The 25829-nt window shown below is 38.9% G+C and overlaps 1 protein-coding gene across 1 annotated transcript in view; it reads right to left on the bottom strand.

The window, feature by feature from the left end:
- Positions 1–25829, bottom strand: part of ARHGAP8 (Rho GTPase activating protein 8) — a 54991-nt gene that overhangs the window by 18052 nt on the left and 11110 nt on the right. The window contains 5 exon segments of the mRNA XM_010002958.1: positions 3694–3767; positions 14200–14310; positions 15420–15518; positions 19243–19329; positions 22886–23017. Of these exon segments, the coding sequence (XP_010001260.1) occupies positions 3694–3767; positions 14200–14310; positions 15420–15518; positions 19243–19329; positions 22886–23017 (503 nt within the window).

Genomic DNA, 25829 nt, shown 5'->3' with positions numbered 1-25829 from the left:
GTGGAAATACTGCACCTGCTCCCTTCTAATTCCATGAGGCTGGAAACTGTGCCAAAATCAAATGGAACAGGATAGTGACAGTGAATTTTTGTCACTTCCGGAAGATGAACTGAAGATTTTACTGTGCTCACGGCCACGTCTGGAGTGCAAAGAAGGCTGCCAGTCAGCCTCCTGGGGCTGTCAGCACAAGAACCAACACTCGCTGGAGCTGATGGCAGAATTGAGACATCCCATATATAAAGAAAGAGTTAAAATCATAGCAGACAGCAGGTACAACAGATACCTGCACACTTATAATCAAGTGCAAAAAAAACCCCATGTCTATCACCTACTGCTTAACAGCCTTGGCATGGCAGGTACTTGGCTTTCAAGCATCAGCTGGCTGAGAATGTCAGAAAACACTGCCTGACAAGCCATTTCTCCTTATAAATCTGGTTTGTGGAGATCTCCTTATGATAGGGAATATGACAGCTCTCAGCAAACCTGGGTTTGGTTGGAACATGTGAACACTGACAGAGCCCATGCCCTTCTTTCCTGGGGGCACAGAAGGGCAGAGAACTGGCAAAAAAAGTGAGATAGTCTGGCCACTAAGTGCATGGGCTGGACTACATATTGGTGACCAGCATTACCATGCCATTGACTTGCATAGATACACAAAGCAGGACAAGGGCTTTGTTCGGAAGTATCATCACATTTCCTCAGAGACTCTCCTTTATGAAAGGTGCTGATACTGCACTGGAGAGATTAAATTTTTTTTTGGGGGGGAAAGAAAATTATGAAGTTTGGACAAACCCCAAGGATGCTTACTGCTTTCAGAATAACAAACATTTCCTTGAGGAGAAATTCCGCAATGACAAAGTTGAGCCAACCCTTTCTTTTATCACAACGGGAGCCAAAACTTGCTGGTTTTCCCCTGTACTACACAGCTGAAGTTGCTGCTTCAGAAAACTGCTGGTACCTGAGCTGGACTCTGCAATTGTTGAGAGGGAAGAGTATGTGCAATAGTGACAAGCTAGAACACCCAGCAAGAACAAAGCCAAGACATGAAGGAGGTTTTGTGTCAGACCAGTGCAAAAATTACTATTTACTGGCCACTAGCACAATATAACGATGGCCATAAGCTTTCTATTTCTTTAAAATCTTTAAATAGGTCCAACAAAGTGCCAGATATGCAAAGCCCTCCTCCCAAGCACAGTAAAAATTTTAAATCAATTAACATTTTAGTGATTAAAGTTCCAATCAAATTCTAAATAATAACAGCTGTGAGAAGTAATGATGTTAGTGCACATTCATCCTCATTTTAGCTCTCTTGACTCCTGTGATTAGTGAGGAAGAGGCATTTGCCTATTAAGACAAGCTAAATATATGTAAGGATGACTGTTTCATAACAATTTAAAACACAAAAAAGTCTGGTTTTCATCTGCAGATGGGGTATGCACTGATACACCACACAAGCTCTAATTATCCACTTATAAGTGTAATTACAGGGATTGTCTTAAGCTGCCAGTCACTTGCCTTCAACATTCTTAGTAGTGAACTATTTACATTTCCTGTATCCAACCTTAATATTTGATATGAGCTACACCTGCAAAGTTTTCATCATTAGCACCAGTCTGAAAACTGCACAGACAAACAACTTTATGGGCTCAAGTGGAAATCCTGAATTTGGACCAAGAGGCCTTCAATGAGGCCTATTAGGAACCCTCCATCTACTGCAGATTGGTAGATACCTTTAATAGCAGAACTGGCACCACTCCAGTACTTGGCCTTGGCTGCTGCAGCTATTTTGAAAATATATCAGCAATTTCAAGAGTTGAGGAGCTAGATGTTCTGTATGTGAACATTCCTGTAGATGCTATGCTCCACTGCTTGCAAACTGCAAGCAAGTATTCACTGCAAGCAAGTATTCACTGCAGTGGGTATCTCTCATTCTGCTATGCATATCATTAATCAGCTTCACTCAAGGTATGAAACCCAATCAAAAATAATAATGGGCAGTTACTGAATGTTTTTATTTACCACGGGGCAAGCTAAAATATGAAGGAGCATAGCCCAGCAATGGGGTAAGATACTAAGTGTCTATTCTGTGCTCATCTAAGTCAGTATAATCTTGCACTGATTGAAAGGAAGCCAGAATTTCTCTTGAGAATCAGCAATAAAACCAAGCAACATTTTTCTTGCCTTTCCCCTGCTTCTTTCTTCACAAATGTAAAGACTATTCAGTTGAAATTTCTCACCTAGGGTTCAAACAAACTCAGACCAAACCCTAGTGGTGATAATTAAAATGAAGAGAGGTCACTGATGCATGCTACTTGAATACTGAAAACAAAATTTACCTTGTTCAGAATGACAGCTCAAGGATGCAAATTAAAGACTGAGATTATTCTAGGTTTTGGGTTTGTCTGTCTACAGAAGAATCTAATTTACTTAAAATTAATATTTTACATTATTTGTGTGCTGCCAATATAAATAGCTCTTTAAATGAGATAAATCTCAGATTAAGCTCCTTTAACAGCAATATAAAGATCTGAGTGTTTTGTCTTAGCAAAATTCATGCTGATCCTCAAAATTTGTTCGAACACTAACCAGTCTTCATGGCATATTAAACACCAGTGATGTTTCTTTTTTTTTTTCAATAACTTAACCAAACACATTTTGATTTTCTTCTCTTGACACACCTATTAAAAATTCACACCCTTCTTTCAGGCATCTTAGGAATCATTCCCAGTTCTGCCACTGTGTAATCTTGTGCCAGTCACATAATTGTCTTAAGCTCTGTTTCTGTTCTGTCACCTGTAAGATAAATGTACGTAGGCTATAGATTTGGTGCTGTAAGATTCAGCAAACATTTATGAAACTCCGAGGCCTTGGAGCACAAAGGGCTATGGAAACGATGCTGTGATTGCCTTAAAAATCAGAGATCAAAACATAAAATCTCATTATACTGGGAATAGGAATTTAAAGACTTAACTCTCTTTCTCCCTGCATATGCCTTTTTTCCTATGCAGGGAATACAGTGCACTTACCCTACAGATAGCACATGACATCTGGTCCTTCATGTTAGTCTGGAATGCACTGGGGAGCTCACTGGTACAGCCAGAGGTTCAAAGTCTACCCTCTCTTTGCCACGTACATGACGGTGATACAGGGAACTCAGATTTGGATGCTCCCATTTTAAATACAGGCTTTTGTAATCTCTGTCTCTATATAATGTAACTATAGATACAAACTGCAGTCAAAGGGTCTGTAAATGCCAGTAAAAGTGTTTCATGAAGGGAGGCCTTCAGGATTACTCCTGCAAAATGTATTTTTTCAATGAGATTTTAGGGCCACTGTTTCTATAAAAATAGAACTTCTCATTGAATTTTACTGGAAGTTCCACTTAAAACCAACCATATGATATGGGTTGATGATGTGTATTTCAAGACATCTCTTGTTTGCTATTCCCTATTCTAATCCTAAAGGCAAAAAGGTTTTGGTTTTCTTGCTTCGTATTGGGAAATTAATGTGATAATAACTATTCCCTTACCCATCAGAGCTCTCAAAGCAGTGCCCAATTGCCACTAATATTTTCAGGATCTAAACATACCCTGTGTAGCGGAAAACTTTGATGAATCAGGCACTGAGTATTATACAGGTCCATATTATTTTCCTTGCTCTGAAAGAGACACCCTCTTTTGACACAAAACTCACCTTTCATTTTGAGGTAGGATACAGTTTCCTTCATTACTGGGGGGATTAGTTCACCTTTATTTTTGTCCTTGATACTGTTAGAGAAAATAAAAAAAAAAATTAAAAAATTAACAGCCTTTAAATGGCATTTATAGACAAAGAATCAAAATCAACATAGAACAGTCTCAGCAAAAACCTGAGACATAAATGCAAGCATACATCAAATTAACCAAATTTAGCAGCCTGCACCAAGTCAGGAGTCCTCCACAACTGCAACGGGCACTGAACAAGCTACTGAAATACATGACTTGAACTCCTATTCAAAGAGCCATTCCTGAACACTTTCTTCCTGCTAGAAAAGCTACATTACTGCAACAGTTCTGGCTAATGAATGAGTGCTATTTCCTGAACTGAAGGGGAGTCAAGGATAGAGCATCAGAATGTTGTTCCAGGCTCACTTTGCACTGACTCAAGATTATTTTTTTCCAGTTTTGTTCCCCTTGTTTGGTGTGCCCCAGAAGGGCTGCATTCAACCCTGACACAGTGATGGTGGTGGTGGTGGCAGCTTGGATTGGATTCGGCCAGATGCTGCTGGTGGAACAGGGTTTCAAGGCAGCAAAGTTGGAGTTTGCAGCAAATGCTTCAGAATAACTCTTGATCAAGGGATGTTGCAAGTTTAGGAGCCTTTTATCATGCAGATTTTCCTTTGTCATTTGTCTCTTTTTAAGCCACAGTGTATGTATAATTAAAAGGATATTGTACTACTTATTTTGAAGGCAAAGTGATGCAGCGAGATTGAGTTTATTAACGCTTTGAAAGATTCCCATGTAATGAGATTGGCTTCTCTTTCATGAGAGAACTGTTCAGGCAAAAAAAAAATCTAATATAGCATTTTCTTGATCTAGACTGTGTAGGAAATTCTGCAATTATCTCCCTGATTTAAAAAAAATATATATACTTTTGCAGTTTAAAAAGTGTAACAAAAAAGACAGTCAGTATCTACGGAGGATTCTACTACATTTTAATCATAATCAGCAAAACAAAAAGGACCAATCTCAAGTTTTGAAATACACTTACATATTTATGTGTGCAATTTCATGTTTGATATTCAAAAGGTGACCAGCTTTACTGGCAAACTCTGAAGCACCAGCACAAAACAACACAGCGATCTGTGGCTGTATAATGAGAGGCTACAAATACTGCAGCTCATCCACTGGAAATGTGAAATGTTCATGGAAAATGTAAATATGACCTTGAACTAGTGCTACTAGCTGAGGTTGCACCTGCAGAGGAGAATGATTCTTAGAGTCTTTTTCTTTCTCAAATATTGTGAATTCTTCTCTTTCTGTCTAGGCTTACTTACTTCTTTATTAATATAAAATATACCTGATAATAACTGGAGTGTATTTGATCTGTAATAATATTGCATGGAATGAACTATCCAGTATTATATTTTGTGTTTAAAATACACACACAAAACCAACTTTAATAATGTTACAGCAACATAAGTTGGCCTAGAGTGGCAGGGAAACTAACAAATCCTCCCTTCCTTATATTTTTTTGTCTGTGCCTATGAGGGACTCAGAAAAGCATATGTAGACTGGTTAATTTTGAACCTCCAACCTTAAGGATGTTGGTCACCCTTAGCTTCACATATGGGAGCAGTTCCTCCAACAGGATGACCCAGAGCAGGATCATGACTTATGAATCACTCTCTTGATAATGAACTGAGAGGGGAACACACTTCATGCTGTTTGGTTATTCAGCCATCAAACATTTTGATCCCACTCACCACTCCATGCACACAATGCTGAACCACCAGTGCCATTTCTTCCACTTAAAGTTTTGTTGCTCACTGAGTCCTACTAATTTTCCCTCTTTCCCATTTTAAGTGTCACTTCTCCTAGTGCTATATAAAACAATACAACTTGTTACTTGATGGCAACTTTTTAATCCAGTTTCTGGAGCTCCCTCTACTATTCCCAATACCTAGGCTACCCTGTTTTTTGAAAGGAAATTAATTGCTCCATCATGACTAATCACCATCTCAACACTAACTGGTGCACCAGCAGACCAAACACAACAGAAAACTCAACTCCTGCTACAGTTTCTCTCTTCCCAGGCAAAGATTTTTAAAAGCTTGGAGTACTTGTGAGAGCTCCACTCCTTTGTCAAATTTGCTTCGCTTAAGCCTATGGCTCTTCTGTGAACCTCACCAAAAATCAAACAAATGAACACATTTTTAATGCTCTTTTCCAACAAAGTATCCATATCAGAATCTAAAGTTTATAAAATTCAATACTGCTGTGTCTGTGGGTTAATGCCACTTTGTAGACACCACTGTACCCATATCTAACTGGAACTGTTTAGGAAAGGGGAGTTTTCCTTGATTTAAACATAGACGTAGGAATTTTGATTAAAAATATAGCCAAGTTTCATAAAACCATGATCATAACCTGATAATTTTAGACATTTGACCAGTTCTACAATGGATGCAATGCACTTGCAAGAAGAAAAAGACTAACAGCAAGGAACAATTTAATTCAGAAAATCCCTAAGTATGAGCTTTTATATGTTCGTAATTCCCAGCACTTGCTGCTGCTTGCAAGTATGATCTTTAGATGAAATGATACAACTTCTTGTCCTTACATGCTGGCAAGGCACAACTCATTTCAATACAAAACAGTAAGGGACTTGCTGGAATAATCATCCTCTGCACTATTGTAACAATGGGATAATGGCCAGAAGAAATATTTATGGCCTGATTTCTAAGTCCAACCTCAATCTTCCCTACTGTCACAGACATAAGGGCTAAACCAGGGGCCATAAGGACTTCAGGAAAACCACCTGCTAAGTAGAAAAGGCCAAGGCTTGAAACGCTACCCAGGACCAAGTTTATGACCTAGCCCTCAGAGCAGTATCCTCTTCTTACCCACAGTGACAATCAGACAGCTCTGTAAAATACCTCTCCTAGCAGAAAAATCCTCTCAGCTCCTTTCAGGAAATGTATCCCATCACTCCTAGTCTCTCCTGCTCCTTCCAGCTTCAACAGTCTTACAGCAGTTTCAGGCATGCTGGTGACACTGTAGAGCTGAAGAGTTGTGCAATGCTCTCAGGCCAGCTCCAAGACTCAGGTTGCTCTCCCCTTCCCCCAGTCTTCCACCTGGACTCAGGAGAGGAGAAATTATTGAGTAACCTTGCTTCAGTACCATGAGATCTCACACCAGCCCTTGAAAAAGTTTGGCCACAGCAAAGGGAAAAGAACCATGGAAACAGAACATGTGGGCCCCCTACCCTGCTCTGAATGGCAGCTGCTGTATATGAACTGTTTTCTCTCACAGCAGATCAGTGTTGTATAACAACTCTGCTGCAACAACATAGAACAGAACAGCAGCCCCATTAATAAATTAGCCTTGCTAATAAACCACAAGAAGAAGGGAGTTCTAGGGGTTCTTTGCACAGCATGCAAAGTTGAAATCCCCAGTGAAATAATATTCCCCGGTAAGAGACTAAACAAGAAAAGAGGCTGGGAGATGAGGTCAGTACCAAGGTCAATGTTCAGGATACCAGTGAGGAAAAGTCTGCAGTAAATCGAGGTAAGGGGAAAAAACCCCACATTCGTTTTAGTTTTCTAATAGGGGAGTTAAAACACACTCTGTGTGTGTAAGATAATTTTGTTTTGTGTATTCAGATCAGTACCCTAAACATTTAGGGCAACTTTTATTAAAATTAGTCGAAAGCCTGATTCACTTAAATGGGAACATCATCAAGGCTTTAATTTGCTTGGAAGCTGTTACATCTTTATTATTGACAATTTAAGCTCATGGAACCCATTCTCAGTCTCTCTGAAGTTGCACTGATTGTTTTTGCTTTCTTACAGCTGCTCACTCCAGAGGCACCAAATAGCAATCCAGCAGCTTTTATAAATGCTTTCTAATTATTATTGTTACCCATAAATGTGTTTCCCATTTCAGTGTATAAATAGCAAACTGATTATTTACAGCACTTGCTCCTGCTGAGCACTTGCTTCTCTGTCAGAGAGGTGAGACAAATAACTGGGCTGTAATTTGTAATAATAAAACCCACACATCATTTTTCTTTTTCTAAGAAAAAAAGATAGTTTCTGCACTTCTACCATTTTCTACAGGATTTCTGCTTCCTTTGAAGGAAAGGTTCCATTCGAGTACAATGAAATAGGTGCTCAAGATAAACAGTATTTTAGAAGAGAGTAGGATATTCACCAAAAGTCACATGGGAAGGATTGTTCAGTTTTTGCAACACTGTGGAAGGCAGGGATGCATATTTTCATTCCATTTCACAATGTGGAACTTTGTGTTCAGTTTACTGGACCGAAGGTGACAGAAAATAATAGGGACATTACTTCAGCTAATGTAAATCAGACCAGCTCAGAGGTCAATCAAATTACACCTCTATCCTCTTTTGTGGATCCTGTCAAGTAATCTGCATTTTTCTTGCCTTGTTCAGGATGTTGTGATGAGCAGCTGTGCTTTATGATGGACAATGCAAACTGACATTGGTGATCAGGCAGTACTACAGGCAATTTGAAATGCAAGGTCTCTTACTCTTTCTGCTTAAGAGACAAATGTAACAGAGCATTTCAGTGCACAGTCTAGTTTTCTGTAACTGATTCACACATCTGAATCATATTGCAGCAACATGTCAGATTCAAGAGGGATCTAATTCTAGTAAACACAGTAGCCAGGAAGAATGAGTACTCCTCACTACAGGATATATGATTAGTTACTGCAACATGTTATATACCCAATAACTCATTTTTAGACAGTGGACAGTTATCACAAAAGGCTTTTACACATTGTTCTGAAGAGTCATTAAGTATTCTTGGCTGATAATCTTTCTCTCTCTCTGCTTTTCCTCTCCTCCTCATTTTTTCCCTGCTGAGACATGCTGAGATTTGGTTTAGAATGCATTCTTCCTCCCTGGTCACGCATGCACAGCATGCACAAGAGGAAAGATTATGACCAAAAGGAAAGCACCCTGAAATGTTTATGACAACAATTCAACAAGCAAAAGCTGTACAGTTGTGGAAATTTTGTGCATTTTCTCTGCCCCCTCTCCCCATCCATGGCAACAGATAGAAAAACAAAACATTTCCTCCCTTGCCACAAAAGATATTTAATTTTAGTTTTTTTAACCAATTGGAGAAAACAGAACAATGTCAATAGCTTGTCAAGGTCAACTCTGTGCTCAGTGCTGGAGCTCAGCTGCAGCCTTCCTTGATTACAGAGGCAATCGGGTGCAGCAACAGGGGCCTATAGGAGCTTGCTAACATATAGCAGAGGACAATGATGCTGCTTGACCCATATAGTCAATTATTAATTCCTTTAAAGTGCTGCGGATTCAGAAAGCTTCATTCATGCATTTTAACTGCAATTCTCTGATCTACATAATAAGAGGATGTCCTAAATTTTTCCTTGCCTTTTCAAACATAAAATCTTTACTAATGGCTTTCAGAATAAAAATGCTGTTTTTCACCCTGACATGCAGTGCAAACTAGCAAGGATGCATTCTGAATAGCTAATCCCTGCTGCTCTACATTTTGCATGTCAAGGGAGAAAAATAAGTCTTCCTGTATCCAGACAAAAAGACTCGAACATCCCTTGAAATGTCTGGATTTATAAAAGCGGTAACTACTGGTGAGTAACAGAAAGTCACTTCCATAGCACTGTAGTACTCTCCCTTCTCAGTCTCTGATCACTACAAAGCTGGGACACTGTACATGAGCAAGTACCTCTCTACACTTGTCCTGATCTAACACTGCTCCCTGCTAACTTCTGCTATTGCCATCTATTGGAGACATGGCGAGAGGCTTGACAAACCTTTTAACTGGCTCATTAAGGTTGTCATTCTCCTCACTCTATCTGCACATCAGAAGCTTGAATTAGCAAGTTAGAGAAGGACATAATAAACACTAAACGTGCAAACTATCCCACCCACTCTGTGCTAGACATCCTCAAGCACCTGTCAAACCCAAACAAGGATTCCCATTACATTATAACTGAAAAATTAAGTGTGTACTATTCTGTCTGATACCTCCACAAAGATGAACATTAGTTTCAGTTGTGCTATTTTATATTTTCAATCACATAGTTTTTCACAGGAGCTCAAATCTTTAAAGGTGCAATTTGGCAATCCAGGCTAGGGATTAGATATGCTATGGAAAGACTACATTTAGCAAACTGGGCAAGTTTGCTCTGTACATGCAGGCATAAAGAATTAAAGAGGGGGAAAGCCAGTTTCTTTTGGTTCTCCACACTTTATTCTAAAGACAGCCATCTTTGGACTATTTAACTGCCTTTACTAAGCTCTTGTTTGAATTATCATCTCTTTACTAAACTATTGTTTGAATTATCATCGTTTCATTGGAAACTTCAGGTCAACTTAGTACCAGGCTTGAATTCTACCTGCAAAGACCAAATTATTGAGTCCTCCCAGGAGCTCACAATGAGGAAGGCTTTCCACACCACATCTGTGCCTAACATAAAGTACACACTGAAATCCCAGACAAGTTAATGTAAATAAAGCTGGATGGACACTCAAGATGAAGTCAGCTTGCCATGTGTTTGTTTTTTCCTCCTCACAGAGTTCAGGGTAACACAAAAGGGGTAAAAAAATCAAATGCAGCCACTTTAAATTCAGATTTTGGATACTGAGTGGATGGTGGCAACATAAGAAATAAAAGTTTTTAACCAACCCGATAATAAGCCCTTTAGCTTGCTCATAAATTAAACCAAATTCAGCATAGATTGCATTTCAAAGTATTATACTCCCAGCTCTCACAGACCTGCCATAATTTTAAAATGCCCACTTGCCTTATGTCATTTCGAAAATCTGACTCTTCAAGGTTCAAAATGTCTTTGTGAGTTAACAGATTCCTCCCAAATGAGGCACTGGTCCCAGACAGTCATTTATCAGTGTCTAAATGGAAACTTATTTCAGCTTCATTTTGCCGTCCTAACGAAACAGGTTTTTCCTCCCTGCCTGTTGGAGAAAAGTGAGGTACTTTGAACCAACAGTTAGTCCCTTTTTGCTCTTCTGGCTTTTAAATTATAGCTCTGGAAAGCAAATGTATCAATTAACACAAACTGAGAAAAAAGTTAAATGAGGAGGTGTTACCAGAGACAACATTGCTGCCTGCTTTTAAGGAGGCACATTCAGAAGCGTACGGCTTTACCACCCTCCACAGCCACAAGTCATTCAGATACTATTAGCAAATATCTTATCGAAATTAGGCCACCTGTGTGGGCTTTGGATAAATCCCATTCACCAACCTTTTACTGACTGAATAAGAACTATCATCCCAGAAGTAATGAATCTGATGAAACCTCAGGCCTACAGGCCTTATTGTGTCTTTCTTTAAACTAGAGAAAAAGACTCCACACAGAAACACTCCTTTAATTTGAACTGCCTTCCCTCAGCAGCATCCCTGACAGCACAATTTTTACTAACTGTAATAAAATACACAGCACACATATTCCCATAAGCCTATACAAAATAAAATCAGGGTCTCCCTGTATCTCTCCAGAAAAATAGAAAAGCTTTACCCAGGAGAAGTTTTAAACCCACCTCTTTGCTAGACAGGTGGGGAGTCACTGCCACTTTGCCATTAGTCGATGAAGATCAGAAAAGGAGAGGGAATTAGCAAAATAAATCCATTCATCAAGGTGAAAGTTGATACTTTTTTTGGTTCAGATTTTAGAAGCTTTCCAAACATACCATTCCCCCTTCTCTGCTAACTTTACCTTTCTTCACAAACACAGTATAAATTAAGTCACTTATTTCTCATTTAGAAGTCATAGGGGATTTGTTTATTTGTGATTTTTGCATGGTGATGCAGTACCATCTCTTCTGCAAGAAGGGATTTGGACAAGGGTGGGCAAACAGAATGAGTGAATATCCCTCTGCGCGTCAATTTTGGACACCCAAAGAGTGTGAACTGCACCCACGCATGGAGGGCATCTGTCCATCAGCACCTCTATCACCAGCACTGGAACTCTCTCAGGCAAAACAAATAGTAATGCTGCACTCATAGAATCATGGAATCATAGGGTTTGGAAGGGACTCTGAAGATTGAGTCCAATCCCCCTGCTGCAGCAGGAACACCTAGAGCACATCACACAGGAAAGCGTCCAGATGGATCTTGAAAGTCTCCGAGGAGATTCCACAACCTCCCTGGGCAGCCTGTTCCAGTGCTCTGTCACTCTCACAGCAAAGAAATTCTTCCTCATGTTGAGGTGGAACTTTCTGTGTTGTAACTTGGTGCCATTTCCCCTCATTCTATCACAGGGCATCACTGAAAAGAGACTGGCCCATTCTTGACATCCACCCTTCGGATATTTATAGACATTAATAAGGTCCCCTCTTAGTTTCTCTTCTCAAGACTAAACAGCCCCAGGTCTCTTGGCCTTTCCTCATATGACAGATTTCCAGTTGCTTAATCATCCTTGTAGCTCTCTGTTGAACTCTTTCCAGCACGTCCCTAACCGTCTTGAACTGAGGAGCCCAGAACCGGACACAATACACCAGATGTGGTCTTACAAGGTCAGAGTGCAGGGGAAGAACCTCCCTTGATCTCCTGGCCACACTGTTCTTAATACATCCCAAGATACTATTGGCTTTCTTGATCACACTGCTGTCCCATGGATAACTTGTTGTCTACCAGGACTCCAAGGTCCTTCTCCATGGGGCTGCTTTCTAGCAGGTCAACCCCTAATCTATACTGGTGCACGGTGTTTTGTCTCCTCAGGGTGCAGAATTCTACACTTATCCTTGTTGAACCTCATTATGTTAATCTTTGCCCAGCTCTCCAGTCTGTCTAGATCTCACTGACGGGATGTACAGATTTCAGGTGTATCAGCCAATCCTCCCAACTTTGTATCATCAGCAAATGTGCTAAGGATACACTCCACCCCTCATCCAGGTCATTGATGAAGTGTTGAAAAAGACCAGGCCCAGTACTGACCCCTGAGGAACACCACTAGTCACAGGTCTCCAACTGGACTCCGCAGTGTTGATCACAACCCTCTGGGCTTTATTGTTTAGCCCATTCTCAATCCATCTCACTGTCCACTCAGTGTTTCGCCATCCACAGCTCTCCCACCAAAAAGCTCTTTGTAATTAGCCACTCTTTTTATACTTGGGAAAGCTAAGGCATGAAGCAAGGATGTGGTTTGCTGATGGTAATGCAGCTGGAAAGCAGCACAGCCAGGAAGGGTGGCCACCACATTCTCACCATGTGCAGCCCAGTGGAAGATACTGTTTACAGCTCAGGCACAGTCAGAGAAATAAAACATGACTAGCAGATGGTAAGAGAGGCACACAACATGCTGTCTGATCACCTAAGCCTGCAAGAAGTTTGATAGAACTGTTTGAGCAGTCAGGCTGGGCTGGAGGCAAGTGACAGTGTGCCCTGATGCCTGCGAACAGCACCAGTTTTACTTCTGAAGCGGTGGCTTAAAACATTGTCTTTCTTAATTACCAAGAGGAGTCCACCTAAAAGATACTATCTGAATTAGAGAAGTGAGTTAGTCACATTCAAGTGTTAGGTTGAACTTTGAAGGGGTATTATAAAAGTTAATGTCGTAGTGGCTCTTACACAATAGATATTGATTGTTCTAGTTTCAGGCCTTCCAGAGAGGACTAACGCTTAGCATTTAATCAGGGGGAAATTATACTTTGTATCTCATTTACAGCTGAGTCATTAGAAGCAGAAAAGTAGACTGGGCATTAGAGGAGATTGAACCAACACTCATGTATCAGACAGCCTAAACTGCCTTTGCTGAATGTGAACAATATTATTCAGCTGTTTTTGAGAAGGATGTAATAGAAACGACTGTGGAAAGGAAGCTAGAAGATTTTTGGGGGTTTTATATTGTTTTTTACTAAAATTCAGTCTTGCAAGTACTATTGCCATCCCATTCCTTGTGAAAAGTAAATCATTTTTTACACCACATACAGTGCTGTAATCTGTGTAAACAGTTGTCAGGGCATTTCTGGAAGGGAGTGATTTTATTCATTTCATAAAACTCTGATCAGAACAATATGTGAGCAACAAAACAACATAAAGGCTCAAGCATCCATTTTAGCTTTTTTTTTCAGCCATTTTGGAGTCTGAAGCTTTGTTTTGGTTTTGCTGTCCACCACCTAAGTATCTCCAAAAAAATTTCAGATGGCCAACATCCACCAGCAACAGATTAGGTGATTAGGTGGGGGCTCTGTCATATAGGGACGAATGAGAGAAAAGTTGTGCAGCTGTGTTGGCACTAACTACCACAAAGATACTGTAAAGACGAAGATGAGGCAGGTCACAGGGACTGACACCTGTCCTGAATTCATAAAACCTATTGTCTAGCCTTGCAGTTTTGTGGCTTTCAAAAGGAATGAGAAACTAATCATGTAACAAATAAAATACGTGCAGATGTTCTGTCCCATGAATACAGAAGCCTACAGGGTTCAGAAATCTCATATTTTAAAAATCTCATAGCTTACTATTGCAGACTGACTCCAAATTGCTGGGTAGGCAGAGGTGGCCGTGGTGGAGGAACCTTAACCACAGGTGGCAGTTCTCCCTTCTGTTTTCTCCGAAGATTTTCATCATGTCTGCAAAAATCAGGAAACTATTGATTTTCTGTGCATCACGGCTGACAAACTGTATGTATGAACAGCTACCAATAGTGTTTATGATGCTGATATCCTGACAATAGTGTATATGCTGCAGGTTTTACAGAACTTTTATTACATTTAGGCATTAGGGTGATATTTTAGTAGTATTTGTGGTAGAATACTTAAGCAAGACATAAAAGAGATCTTTTGCTTCAGCCAATGGAATACAGTAATAAATGTGTCCAAAAAACAGGACCACACTATAATTTAACAGTGTAATTCAGACCTATTTGCTACTCAAAATACAACTCCCCTTTCTTTAGCAACCAATTTATAACCTTAGAGCTGTAAGGTATTTTCTGTTATTCCATATTTACACAAAACATGTGTAAAAAACCACCAGGCATCAATAACAGTCATAATCAAAGCTTCCAGTTACTTTCATTCAGCAGTGACATAAAATCACTTCCTGTCAGTACATCAAAGCATTTCCATGTACAGAGCTGTGTCAAAAAGACTGTTATTGATACTAATACTGGCACTTGACAATTCCAGCCCTATGCATTTCTTTTTCTTCTCCTCTCCCACTCCCTCTTCAATATGCCTTCCTAACACACACACACACACAATATAAAAGTAATGGATCTGCTAACAATAGATGTATCAATAAAGTTTTAAATCAATCAACACTTTGCTGACTGGGAATGCACTTTGCAGAAAGAAGTCACTTAATCTGTTACAACATGCAAACAAAGAGGTAAGGATTACTTTTTGTCCACGAACATCATATGATACTCATAAGCAATAATGACATATGGATTTCACTAACGCTCACACAGAAGCTGTGGCTATACCAAGAAAAGGCTCCACAGCCAAAAAAGAGATGTTCCAAATCTGTAGAAAACCACACTGTTCTCTTCTCTAAAAACCTGACGCACTTCAGCATGCTTTGATGGCAATGCAGCTTTCAGGATTAAATTTAAATAAGTAAATAAGATTTTTAATCACTGAAGAAATAGGATTAGATGCTGCTTGGAGTACAGTGACCAAGATGCACCTCTATCAAAGAAAAGGTGAGACAACATTATTTTAAACTTGCCACCTACCGGATAACTTCTTGAGGGATATTTAGCTGGTCATATTTGAGATGCTCTCTCAAGTCACTTAAATAGTTCAAGTAAGTGATCTTTTTCCCAAACTTATGGCTAAAAAAAAAAAAAGAAAAACAATCACAAAGAAGGACAAAAATCAGCATGGAAGGAACATTTACGAAGGGTTAGTTTCTATTACAAATATGTAAGTGCTGATGCAACTCAAAATTAGACTGTAATTGAAGCAGCAGGAGACATAAGATGTATTTCATTTCGTATGATCAAACATATACAGTGCATGCCTGAGAGTCTGATTTGAATAAAAATAACTTACTTCCCTCTGAATGTTTTGTGATTTGCATAGATATGAAAATCACTGCTTTAAAAACCACTGAAAAACAGCTTTCACACAACATTAGAAAGCTCCCTAGAAGAACTGTTAATTTTGGAGAAAATTATATGTTATATGGCCAACAGAACAACGTTTGTGTTACATAGGTATTCCTCCCTGCCAAAAGACAAAGTAATGGGGCTGTAGACACAAACTACTAAGTAGTAAACAACAGGCAAGATTTTCAAAGCTTGGATAGTATATACCCTTGAAGCGTTGGGCCATCAGCTTTACTTATTTTGAATAAAGGCCACATGCCTTCTAAGAAACATCCTGAACAATAAAGTTCTTCTATGCGTTGAACAAAACACACTCCCAAATTGGAAGCACCAAGTATCACTAGTGAAGTCTTGTGGTCCAGCCAGAACACACAACTTACAGGTTGAGGTGTTCAAACAAGGCTCAGTGACACATTTATATGTGTCGTCTGGAATAATTTAATATTTTTCCACAACAGAAAATATCTGTTCTCCAACGAAGTGTCAAGCAAAATAATAAGTGTGTATGATAAAAGTGCACTGCAACTTACTTTGATAGTAAAACTGGAGAAAAAAATTCTCTCGCATTAATGAATTTATCCCTGGATTGTCAAATACACATACACACACTCCCTCTAGTGGGAGATGGTATTCATGTAAGTCACTTCAACACTTAAGCTTTTAACTGAAACGAGCTAAATTTTGCTAAAAGGCAAATGGTTTTGGGTGACTGACAGACACCAGTTTGCACTTGCACAATTTCAGAGCTCTTCAGTGCTTTTATCCAAAACAGCCTGTGACTGCACCGTCTTACCATGGGCTAGGTCTAATTACCCCAGGGTAATAGAGAACATGTTACAGAATGTTACAGAATACATAATTTGTAATGCATGAATTATTAGGAATTATTGCTGTTCCTTAAAAATTCCATATCACCACCACCTAAATGTATATTATTTTAATAACAGGTGGCTTCTGTTAGCTCAGACATAGAAATGTGTTCTTCTTAGGTTTTCTGCATTTTGGGAAAATATACAGGTCTTAACACATTACCTTCTTGCCCAACACTTTTGGGACTGGAAAGGAGATGAATCAACTTCAGGAGCTGGAAAAATTTCAAGTATTTGCATTTCCTTTATTTCAAATATACATGTGCTAAAATATTTATTACTTTTGTTCTTCGCTCTAGTAATTTTGTCATTTGTCCAGTTCTTAGCAAACACTTTGTTCAAGTAAAAGCACTTAGTCCTTGTACTAACAGATACGAAATGTACTAACAGGCCTCTCAAAAATAAATACATGTTTCTTGATAAGGAAATTTATTTTACAGCTTTAATTTTTATTGTAAGTGTAATCTGAAAATTAGTCCATCAAAGCTAGAAAACAGTCCCAGTGATTCTTCTCTCTGCTTTTTATGAGCTTTGGTGTATAATTGACACTTAAATAAAATCATTATCTGCTAAGATAACATTATTCTAAACTGGGAGGAAAAGGTACTGTGAACAAATTTTAAATTGTACTATTCTAGTAAATCTAGACTAATAATTTTTAATATTCAATGAGAATACAAACTGAAGTACAAGGAGGGTTACAAATATATGCAGGGAAAGGCAAATACTGGAGCCAGTTCTGGTTCCACACTGTGGTTTGGTCACTGGATACATGGAAGAAAGAGCTATAAAAGGAAATCCTTTCTTACTCTGCCTCTTGCTCTTAACCATGCAACACCTGGCTTAACTCCTTAGGCCCAAAGCTGATTTCTCAATGGTCCACAAATCATTACTCTGTAAGAATGCACTAAAGACCATTCTGTGTTCACTTAAACCAGGCTCTTTCCTCTGGCAGTGACTGAGAACAGAAGTACAAAGTGACCCTTCTCCAGGACACATTCCCAACTTCCAACAAGGTACAGCTCTAGGACTGAATCAGAGGTTTACCATATATTTAGAAGCTCTCTTTTCATCAAGGGTTCTGTTGAGAAGGCTTTTCAGCCTAACAGGAACACACAGCACGACAGATCAAAGCTCTACACAGCTGGGCAATAGGGCATCTGCAGATCTGATCTGTTAAGCCCCCTTGTCCCTTTCAACTTACTTCCACAGGAGCTATTCCCAAGGAGTTACCAGCTGCCTATGAGAAAAAGTTGGTTTCACTTGAGTGTTGTAATGTCCATCAGGAGTTTTTCTGGTTTTATTCTGGCCTTTTTTTCTAGAAAGCTCTCTATACCCATCCAATAGCAAATCAACAACAAAACAAAAAAAGTAATCCATCCCCATTTCTGAAGTACCATTCCACCTGTTTCTGTCACACTTTTCTCACCATTGGTCTATGTCCTGGATCTCTGGCATTTACTTTATTGCCAATTAAAACAAAGATCTCCTGTCAGTATTCTTGTATCAAGAACAGCATATTCTGGAATGATACCCATCCAATAGCAAATCAACAACAAAACAAAAAAAGTAATCCATCCCCATTTCTGAAGTACCATTCCACCTGTTTCTGTCACACTTTTCTCACCATTGGTCTATGTCCTGGATCTCTGGCATTTACTTTATTGCCAATTAAAACAAAGATCTCCTGTCAGTATTCTTGTATCAAGAACAGCATATTCTGGAATGAATTTTATCTGTAACTACTTTTTTTTTTTTTTGTATTTGCATGCTTCTTATATGTTCTGATCTGCCTAGAGGTTAAACTTTCCCTTTCCAATTAATTAGCTTTCTTCCAGTCAGAAATTTAATCAATTGCAAGATACCACAATAGACATTTTTAGTTGACTCATTATGGCTTCTCAAAATAAGTTGTTTTCATCCTTCAGCCCTAAGGACATTCATAATATAATCTGTAAAATGTTGGAATTACTTTGAGAGCGGCAGAAGTTCAGGACCAGAAGCTAAGCTCAGCCATCCTAGCACTTAGCAATATCTACCCATTGTTGCTGCTTCCTTGCAGATAGCATCAATTCTTACCATGCAAAGAAAAAAATGCACCAATACAATACATCCATCTTCACCATTATATACTCCATCTCAAATTCTTAAGGGCATTTCAGGGCTTATCCATTAACTCTGAACACACAAGCACTTAAGATCAGACCAAAGGTTAACCATTTATTATCTGCTTTACTGTACCACCTAGTAACTCTGATCGTGCACAGAGCTCTATTGTGTATAGTGCTGTCAAACAGGACAAAAAAAGTCATTCATGGTCAAAATGTTTTAAAATGATACTTACTTTAACATACCAGTAAAACTACTATAAATTGAGACTCCTATTTACTTAGAAAGAAAAGAACTCTGCCCTATTATCCAAGCCCAAGCTTAAACTCACCTTACTTGTTAGACAGTTTAAATGGGTATTGTGCTGTTATCTAACTTAATTTATCTCAAGCCTTTTTAAAAGCAACTTATTATAGAACATGCTTCCCTTAAACTAAGCAGGAAAATGTGCTGAATAAATTGCCAAGTACCTTATGAGAGGTTTAAAGATATTCCACAGAATTTTTATGAAGTTGGTTGGATGTACAACATAGAGCGCCTTAAGGTTTTTCTTATACCTAGGAAAAGAAAATGAAATTGTTAGAAAACTTTTGAATTTCAGACATGGCAGAACTGAATAGCTACAACTGAATGGTAGGTATTATTACAGCAACATTATACAACATTCTTTAGAAACACTTTTAAAAGACCTAATTTAGACAAAACTGAATGTAAAAAGAAAAAAATCCCAAATTTTACAAAATTACCAGTATTGATACAATAGTAGGCCAAGATAACACTATTACATTCCTAACCAATGTCTGCTACTTCATGGATTTCGTACCATGGGGACAGAAGGGAAATTAGGCAAATTGGAAAAAAATTGAGATTGAAGAGTCTATAAAAAATTCTATGATACAAAGAATTACTTTCCTTCATCTCCCTTTATTTTCTGCTTACAGGAGTTTCATGCTGGAGAAAATTTCTAAATTTTCAGATGTAATATCTACATGTAAAGTTTTATTTTTACTACTACTTTTGTCTTGTTTTGATAGCAATTACTAAAGGTGAAACCAACAGCTTGCTTTTTTATATTGGATGGTACACTTTGTATGAAACAAAAATCTACCTCCATTATAGCATTGCTTGATTCTACAATGTCATATCATCATACATAAACAAAAGATTCTAATAGGCTGAAACTGAAATGTAGATCAGGCTGCACAGAAAGACTACACTCTTATTCAACATTATTGCAAAATTAAATTGAGAAATTCATAACAAAACATCCTGCTTTTATATCTGAACTATTGCTTATTACTTCACCAAGTTTGCTTCCCAGCAGAGTGTGCCCCTCCTAAGCATTCACTATTTATTAGAAAACAGTGATAATTGGAAAAAATTATTATGAACTCCTAAGAAAAACCTTATTGCAACTGGTTATGGTAGGAAGGGAGGAAAAGGACCAACTCAACAATTATAACAGTTCTTCCTTTTAAATGGGCACATCAGTCTTTGAACCAAAAAGGCAGTTTTCACAAAGCCAGTATCATACACAAACAACTATCCTTGTGCAGTTGGCACCACTGTGGATAAGAACCCAAAATCAACTATAAGAACTAACAAGCAAAACATCTAAGTTCCTTTACTGAAGTTCCCATTTTAAGTTTGTTTTGTACCTTGAAGCAATGGGCAAAAGCTGCTGCGTCTGTGGAAATGCACATACTTCATGAGCTTCTGCTGTAAACCTATTTTTTTGTAACTATTCCTGTTGAATATTTGCTTTCATGATACTAGCTATTTAGTATTGTCCTTTGTACTCTCCTCTGTCCTCCCCTTCCTTTGACACCACAACACACACAGAAGAAGACAACTCAAAGATGCTATTTTCATTTTTCTCTTGGGCTAGCATAGGTGAACATAGATGTTGGGCTGTGAATATTGCTTTGAGCTTCTCAGCGACAGTATGCTAAGAAGCATGGGTGTGTGGTTTTGCCCAGCTACCCAGGCTTCTCTGTTGCTCTTTGGTTCTCCTGCTTTCTGGGTCAGGGTGGGGAATGTAGAGAAGAAGATTTTTTTGGCATAAATGAGGGTCACATTGCACACTTGCAGACATAGCAAAAGGCAACAAAACAGATATTGACCTTGTAATGTCTCTCCCCTTGCAGCAACTGTAAATTTGGCTTGGGGTTTTCCCAGAAGGAAAATAGGTTGATGCTTTATTTCCAGGAAGGGTCAGTGCATGGCAAAAACCAGTAGTCTGAATCTCTCACCAAAGACAAAATTCTAGAGACTCTTTGCCTTTCTTGTTCCTTACCCAGTCCCAGAAAGAACCTACTGGCAAAACCAGGCTTTTTTATTCTGTTGCTGAGTAGAGATCAATACCTCATGAAGACTGTTAGACTTCAGATGACAGCTTCCTACTGCTCCTCTGGTGACTGCTAGGTACTACCTCATGTTCTTGCTTAGTGGGTTTTAGAGTATCAGGAGGTTATTGGGAGAGATTAAAAAGAGTCTGAGCACTGACACTAGGCAACCAAATGGTGCTGTGCACACCATAACTTCATTTTTCAAAGCAGGGTCATCAGTACTCCTGCCAGTCTAGTCTAGAAACACCCAGTAATCTTTTCCATGGATTTTTTTTTTTTTTTTAGATTTTCTTCTTGTTCCAGCTCCCAAATTGAGAAATCAGACATATATGATCCATCACTTCCAGCCCTCACTCTCAGAAAAGAGCTATCATTCTCCTTTCAGTCATGTTGCCCACTCAAGACTGACTTATAAGCAACTTACAAACAAGTAAAAAACTACCTGAACTTCCAGTTTGATTGGTAGGTGTGCACTTTCAGAGAATAAATACCAGAACTTTAGTTTCCACTATCAAAAAGCTATTTATCTAGGAGCTTTTGCCTCAACTACACCCTAACCAACTAAACCATGAAGTCATAAGCCACAGCCATTGTTACTCCAAAGGTCAGGCATATACAAGTACATCAGTCCCTTAGGGGCTTTCCATATAACAGCCCATAAACACTGGAAAGCCCGTGAGATGTGGACTGTTAAAAACTAATCTTTCCTTTTTTGTATACAACCTAGCCTTGGGATGATCAAAGGTTCAAACACAACTGTGAGATAATATAATGAGGATGACGACCAGTGAGGTGTTACAGGGATCTTGTTAAATAGTGCACAGAAAAGGCAGTGCCCTGGTTTGAATCATGATGAAGCCACTTTTCCTTTTACTGTTTGTTTTTTTTTCCTTCAGTAATCTCTCTGTTAACTAGCAGCAAGTGTTCCAGCTAGTGAACTGATAACACTGGAATGCTTATGTTACTGCCAAGACTCCAAGTTGCTTCTTCGCTCTGCCACCACAGAAGTTACCGAGGCAGAAGAATCATATCTGTAACTAGATGGACAGCAAAACTGGCCATTCCATATATCTATATAAGCTCAGAGGAAGGTCAGAGATCACAGAAGACAACTTCCTTCCTGCTTCCTCTTCTCTTCTGTCCATGGCCAGCATCCAGGGAGGACTCCATCTACCCATCACTGTTGATCCCTAGGCCCATGTGTTCCTGACTCTCATCACTCTCCCCTCAGCTGCTGCCTGCACTGCTCCTCTCTCCAGCAGAGAAGTCTTGGACATTTGGAACTGCTCACAGCTCAGGAGATGCCATGGGAGCTGCTGGAGGTGAGGGGGAGGCAACAGGGGTTTTGCACATTCCTGAATACATTTGTACTTGTTTTCTTTTATCCTTAGTGTTTAATTAAAGCTGTCTAGTTAAGTTTTCAATCCAGAGAGTTTCTCTCCTTCATTCTTTCTCTCCTTCCCAAACTAGGTTGGAGAGGGAGGGGATCAAGAACATTATTGTCTCTGGTTTAATTGCTGATCCTGAGTCAAACCGTGACAAGCAGTGACTCTCTGGCTTGTTCCCAAGGCTTTTTATACCTTTGGATAACTACTGCAGCATCCAGGCCATTCCTTAGGACAAGAGAATCAACAGCACTGATACAACAGTATTTTGCAATGCCAAAATTAATTCAGTGAGCTGTGAGTGGATGAGGAAGAGATCTACTTGCTTCATTACAGACATTACACAACAGAGAGAAGAAACCAAATTTTTGGAGGCATACTTCCTGTCAAATTCTTTGTAGGCTGTTTGTAACCATTTCAGAGATGGTTTATTCAGACTCTTCAGGCCATAGTGAAAGTAGACAACCATATAATCATTCTCTACATACTGGTCCAGAGTATACTTTAAGTACCTGAGGAGAAAGAGAACAGTTTTAAGACACTTGCTAGTGAGTGAAAATTCATTTTTGCTTCAATGTATTTATCTCACAAGTTCATGTTGCTCCAGTGGTGGTGTTTCCCATAATTCCACATCACTGGCAAAGCCTGAAATTTGAAAGAATGTGCTTAGTTACAAAAACTATGGTGCTCATGAATCACTAAAAGATGAAGACAAGACAGGACTGTGTTTTCCAATAATGTTTTTTGGAGATGCATTTTAACTGACAGAAGCTTTGTAAATTCCTGCCTTTTGCCAAGCAAACAATGGTATTTTGACTTTTCAAATTAATAAAGAATAAAGCTTGGGTTTTCCTCTCAATTTAAAACTTTTAACATACTTTTAAAAAACCCAACATTAGCCCTAATTACTGCCAATTACAACTTGTTACTGTAAACTGTTTTGTTGAATGTATTTGCTTTTTGCCTGCTTGTACTGTGGAGACTCCATTCTTAGATCATTTCCCTTAAAACTAATTTAAAGAACTACTCTACTTATCCCATCTCAAAATAATACTGCATGTTTTATAAGCAGATTTCTGTGTGTTCATTCTTTTATGGTATAGTTTAAGATGCTTTTCTCTTCCCTTTCTCCTGCAGTTGAGAACACTGTATGGCCTATTACACAGCTCAATGATTCAAATAAAGCAATGATGGAGGAGTACAATCTGGCCTCATGTCTTGCTGTGTCAGATTTCAACTTCCTCATGTCATTCTCAATGCTATCTTATTATTATGTGACACAGCCCCAGCTCTTCACCCTAATTTTAGGTAAACCATTTAAAATCAATAAAATAGATAGTTTCATGTGCCATTTACTAGGCTGTGGCTATCTGAAAGTATGAATACTACTCTGATTATTAGTCAAAGTACTTGGAATACTACATACAGCTCTGGAGCCCTCAGCACAGGAAAGACATGGAGCTATTGGAGAGGGTCCAGAGAAGGGCCACAAAGATGATCAAAGGGCTGGAGCACCTCTAAAGCTGAAGACAGGTTGAGAGTTGGGGCTGTTCAGCTTGGAGAAGAGAAGGCTCTGGGGAGACCTTACAGCAGCCTTCCAGTATCTGAAGGGGCTACAGGAAAGCTGGGGAGGGGCTTTTCACTAGAGAGGGTAGTGATAGGACAAGGGGTAATTGTTTTAAACTGAAAGAGGGGAGATTCAGGTTGGACATCAGGAAGAAATTCTTCACCATGAGGGTAGAAAGGTGCTGGAATAGGTTGCCCAGGGAGGTTGTGGAAGCCCCTTCCCTGAAGGTGTTTAAGGCCAGGTTGGATGAGGCTTGTGCAGCCTGGTCTACTGTGAGGTCTCCCTGTTCATAGCAGGGAGGTTGGAACCTGATGATCTTTAAGGTCCCTTCCAACCTTAAACATTCTATGTTTCTGTGACTATCCATCTTCTCATGGAAAAGCCCACAATGTCACTCTTGTAATGTACTCCCACAGTCTCAATTATCTGCTTATTCCATCATCACACTGTAAATCTTAGGCTGCAAATAGCCTGGGACAAGGACTGACACTGCAATTAATGCAATGTTGTTTTAATCTTTGAGGCAAGTATTGGTGGTATTTCAATGGAAGTAGAAGTAGTAACAGTCATTCAAGACTTTTAAAAGAAGAGATTGAAATTATAATTTTTCTATATAGATATTCTTATATACAGAGTGCCTCATATTTTATTTTATAGCATTTAAATTCCCTGGCACATTGCATCCAGAAAGCCTGTAGTTCTAAAAATAAAGAGTTTTGTGGGCAGAAAATAACCAGTATTTTCCTACAGTCAATTACCTGTTCCAGCGCTGGAACAGAATTGCAGGGACATTACAAAAGCTTCTCCAAATCAATTCTTCAGGTGATTTCATCACAAAATACCTACCAATCTGGGCTTACTCTGCAGCTTTTCTTCAGAACTCAACATCTGAGTCAAAGCACTCAAAAGCAGATGATTTGAAAGTTACATTGCTAGCTTCACTTTCAGACACCTGCCTTCAGTTCTCTCTTAGCACACACTTTCCAAGTGAATTTTCTGTGAGCTCAGATATAAGAAAACAAGTAATTGCTTAAGTCCAGAAGAGTCTAAGGGCTGGAAATCCTTATTTCTTCAAGATGCCTCCTCACAGGACTGAGGAAAGGTTCTTAGACCTGACAGTAACGGGGTTTGTCACATTCCTTTCTAGGGCATTTCCACTGCACATAGCTCCTCTAGGTGAGGAGCTGACTGGTGTGGCTCTTCCTCTGGGGCTGTAGTAGAACTCTAAATATGTTTAAAATGCTTAAGAAGGACAGGACTCTCATAGCAAAACTGATCTCCTTGTAGTGACAAACCACAAGGTAGAAACATGTAATGGTACCTTGCTGCAGCAAGTTTATAATAATGTTGTGTTTTTACATATACACCACCTCTTTTACCACAAAAAAAAATAAAAATCAAACATTGGTAAGTGATAAGTGAGATACATGTGAAAATGCTAAGCATAATACACTCTATGTTATGCAGATCTTTCTATAAAATAGGAAAACCACTAAAATGTAACTAATCAACACTCTGAGTGATTTAGGAGATAAAGTACAGCAAATTAAGGCAAACACTGATATTCACAAGAACATACGTACTGAGCACTCAAATACTAGAATTTCTCTTTCATTTTTCTCATTCATTCTCTTTCATCCATTCTTATAATAAATTCCAATTTTTAATACAATCAGAATTTGTTAATGAAATCGAGACAAAAAGTTAATTTCAGTACACAGTGAATCGATTCTTCTAGTCAAGATTCCAGGTAAAGT

The sequence above is a fragment of the Chaetura pelagica genome, unplaced genomic scaffold (assembly GCF_000747805.2).
Source record: "Chaetura pelagica isolate M959 unplaced genomic scaffold, ChaPel_1.0 scaffold117, whole genome shotgun sequence".
In the NCBI taxonomy this organism is placed as follows: Eukaryota; Metazoa; Chordata; class Aves; order Apodiformes; family Apodidae; genus Chaetura; species Chaetura pelagica.
The sequence above is the reverse complement of the archived record's forward strand: the minus strand, read 5'-3'. Positions and strand labels throughout refer to the sequence as shown.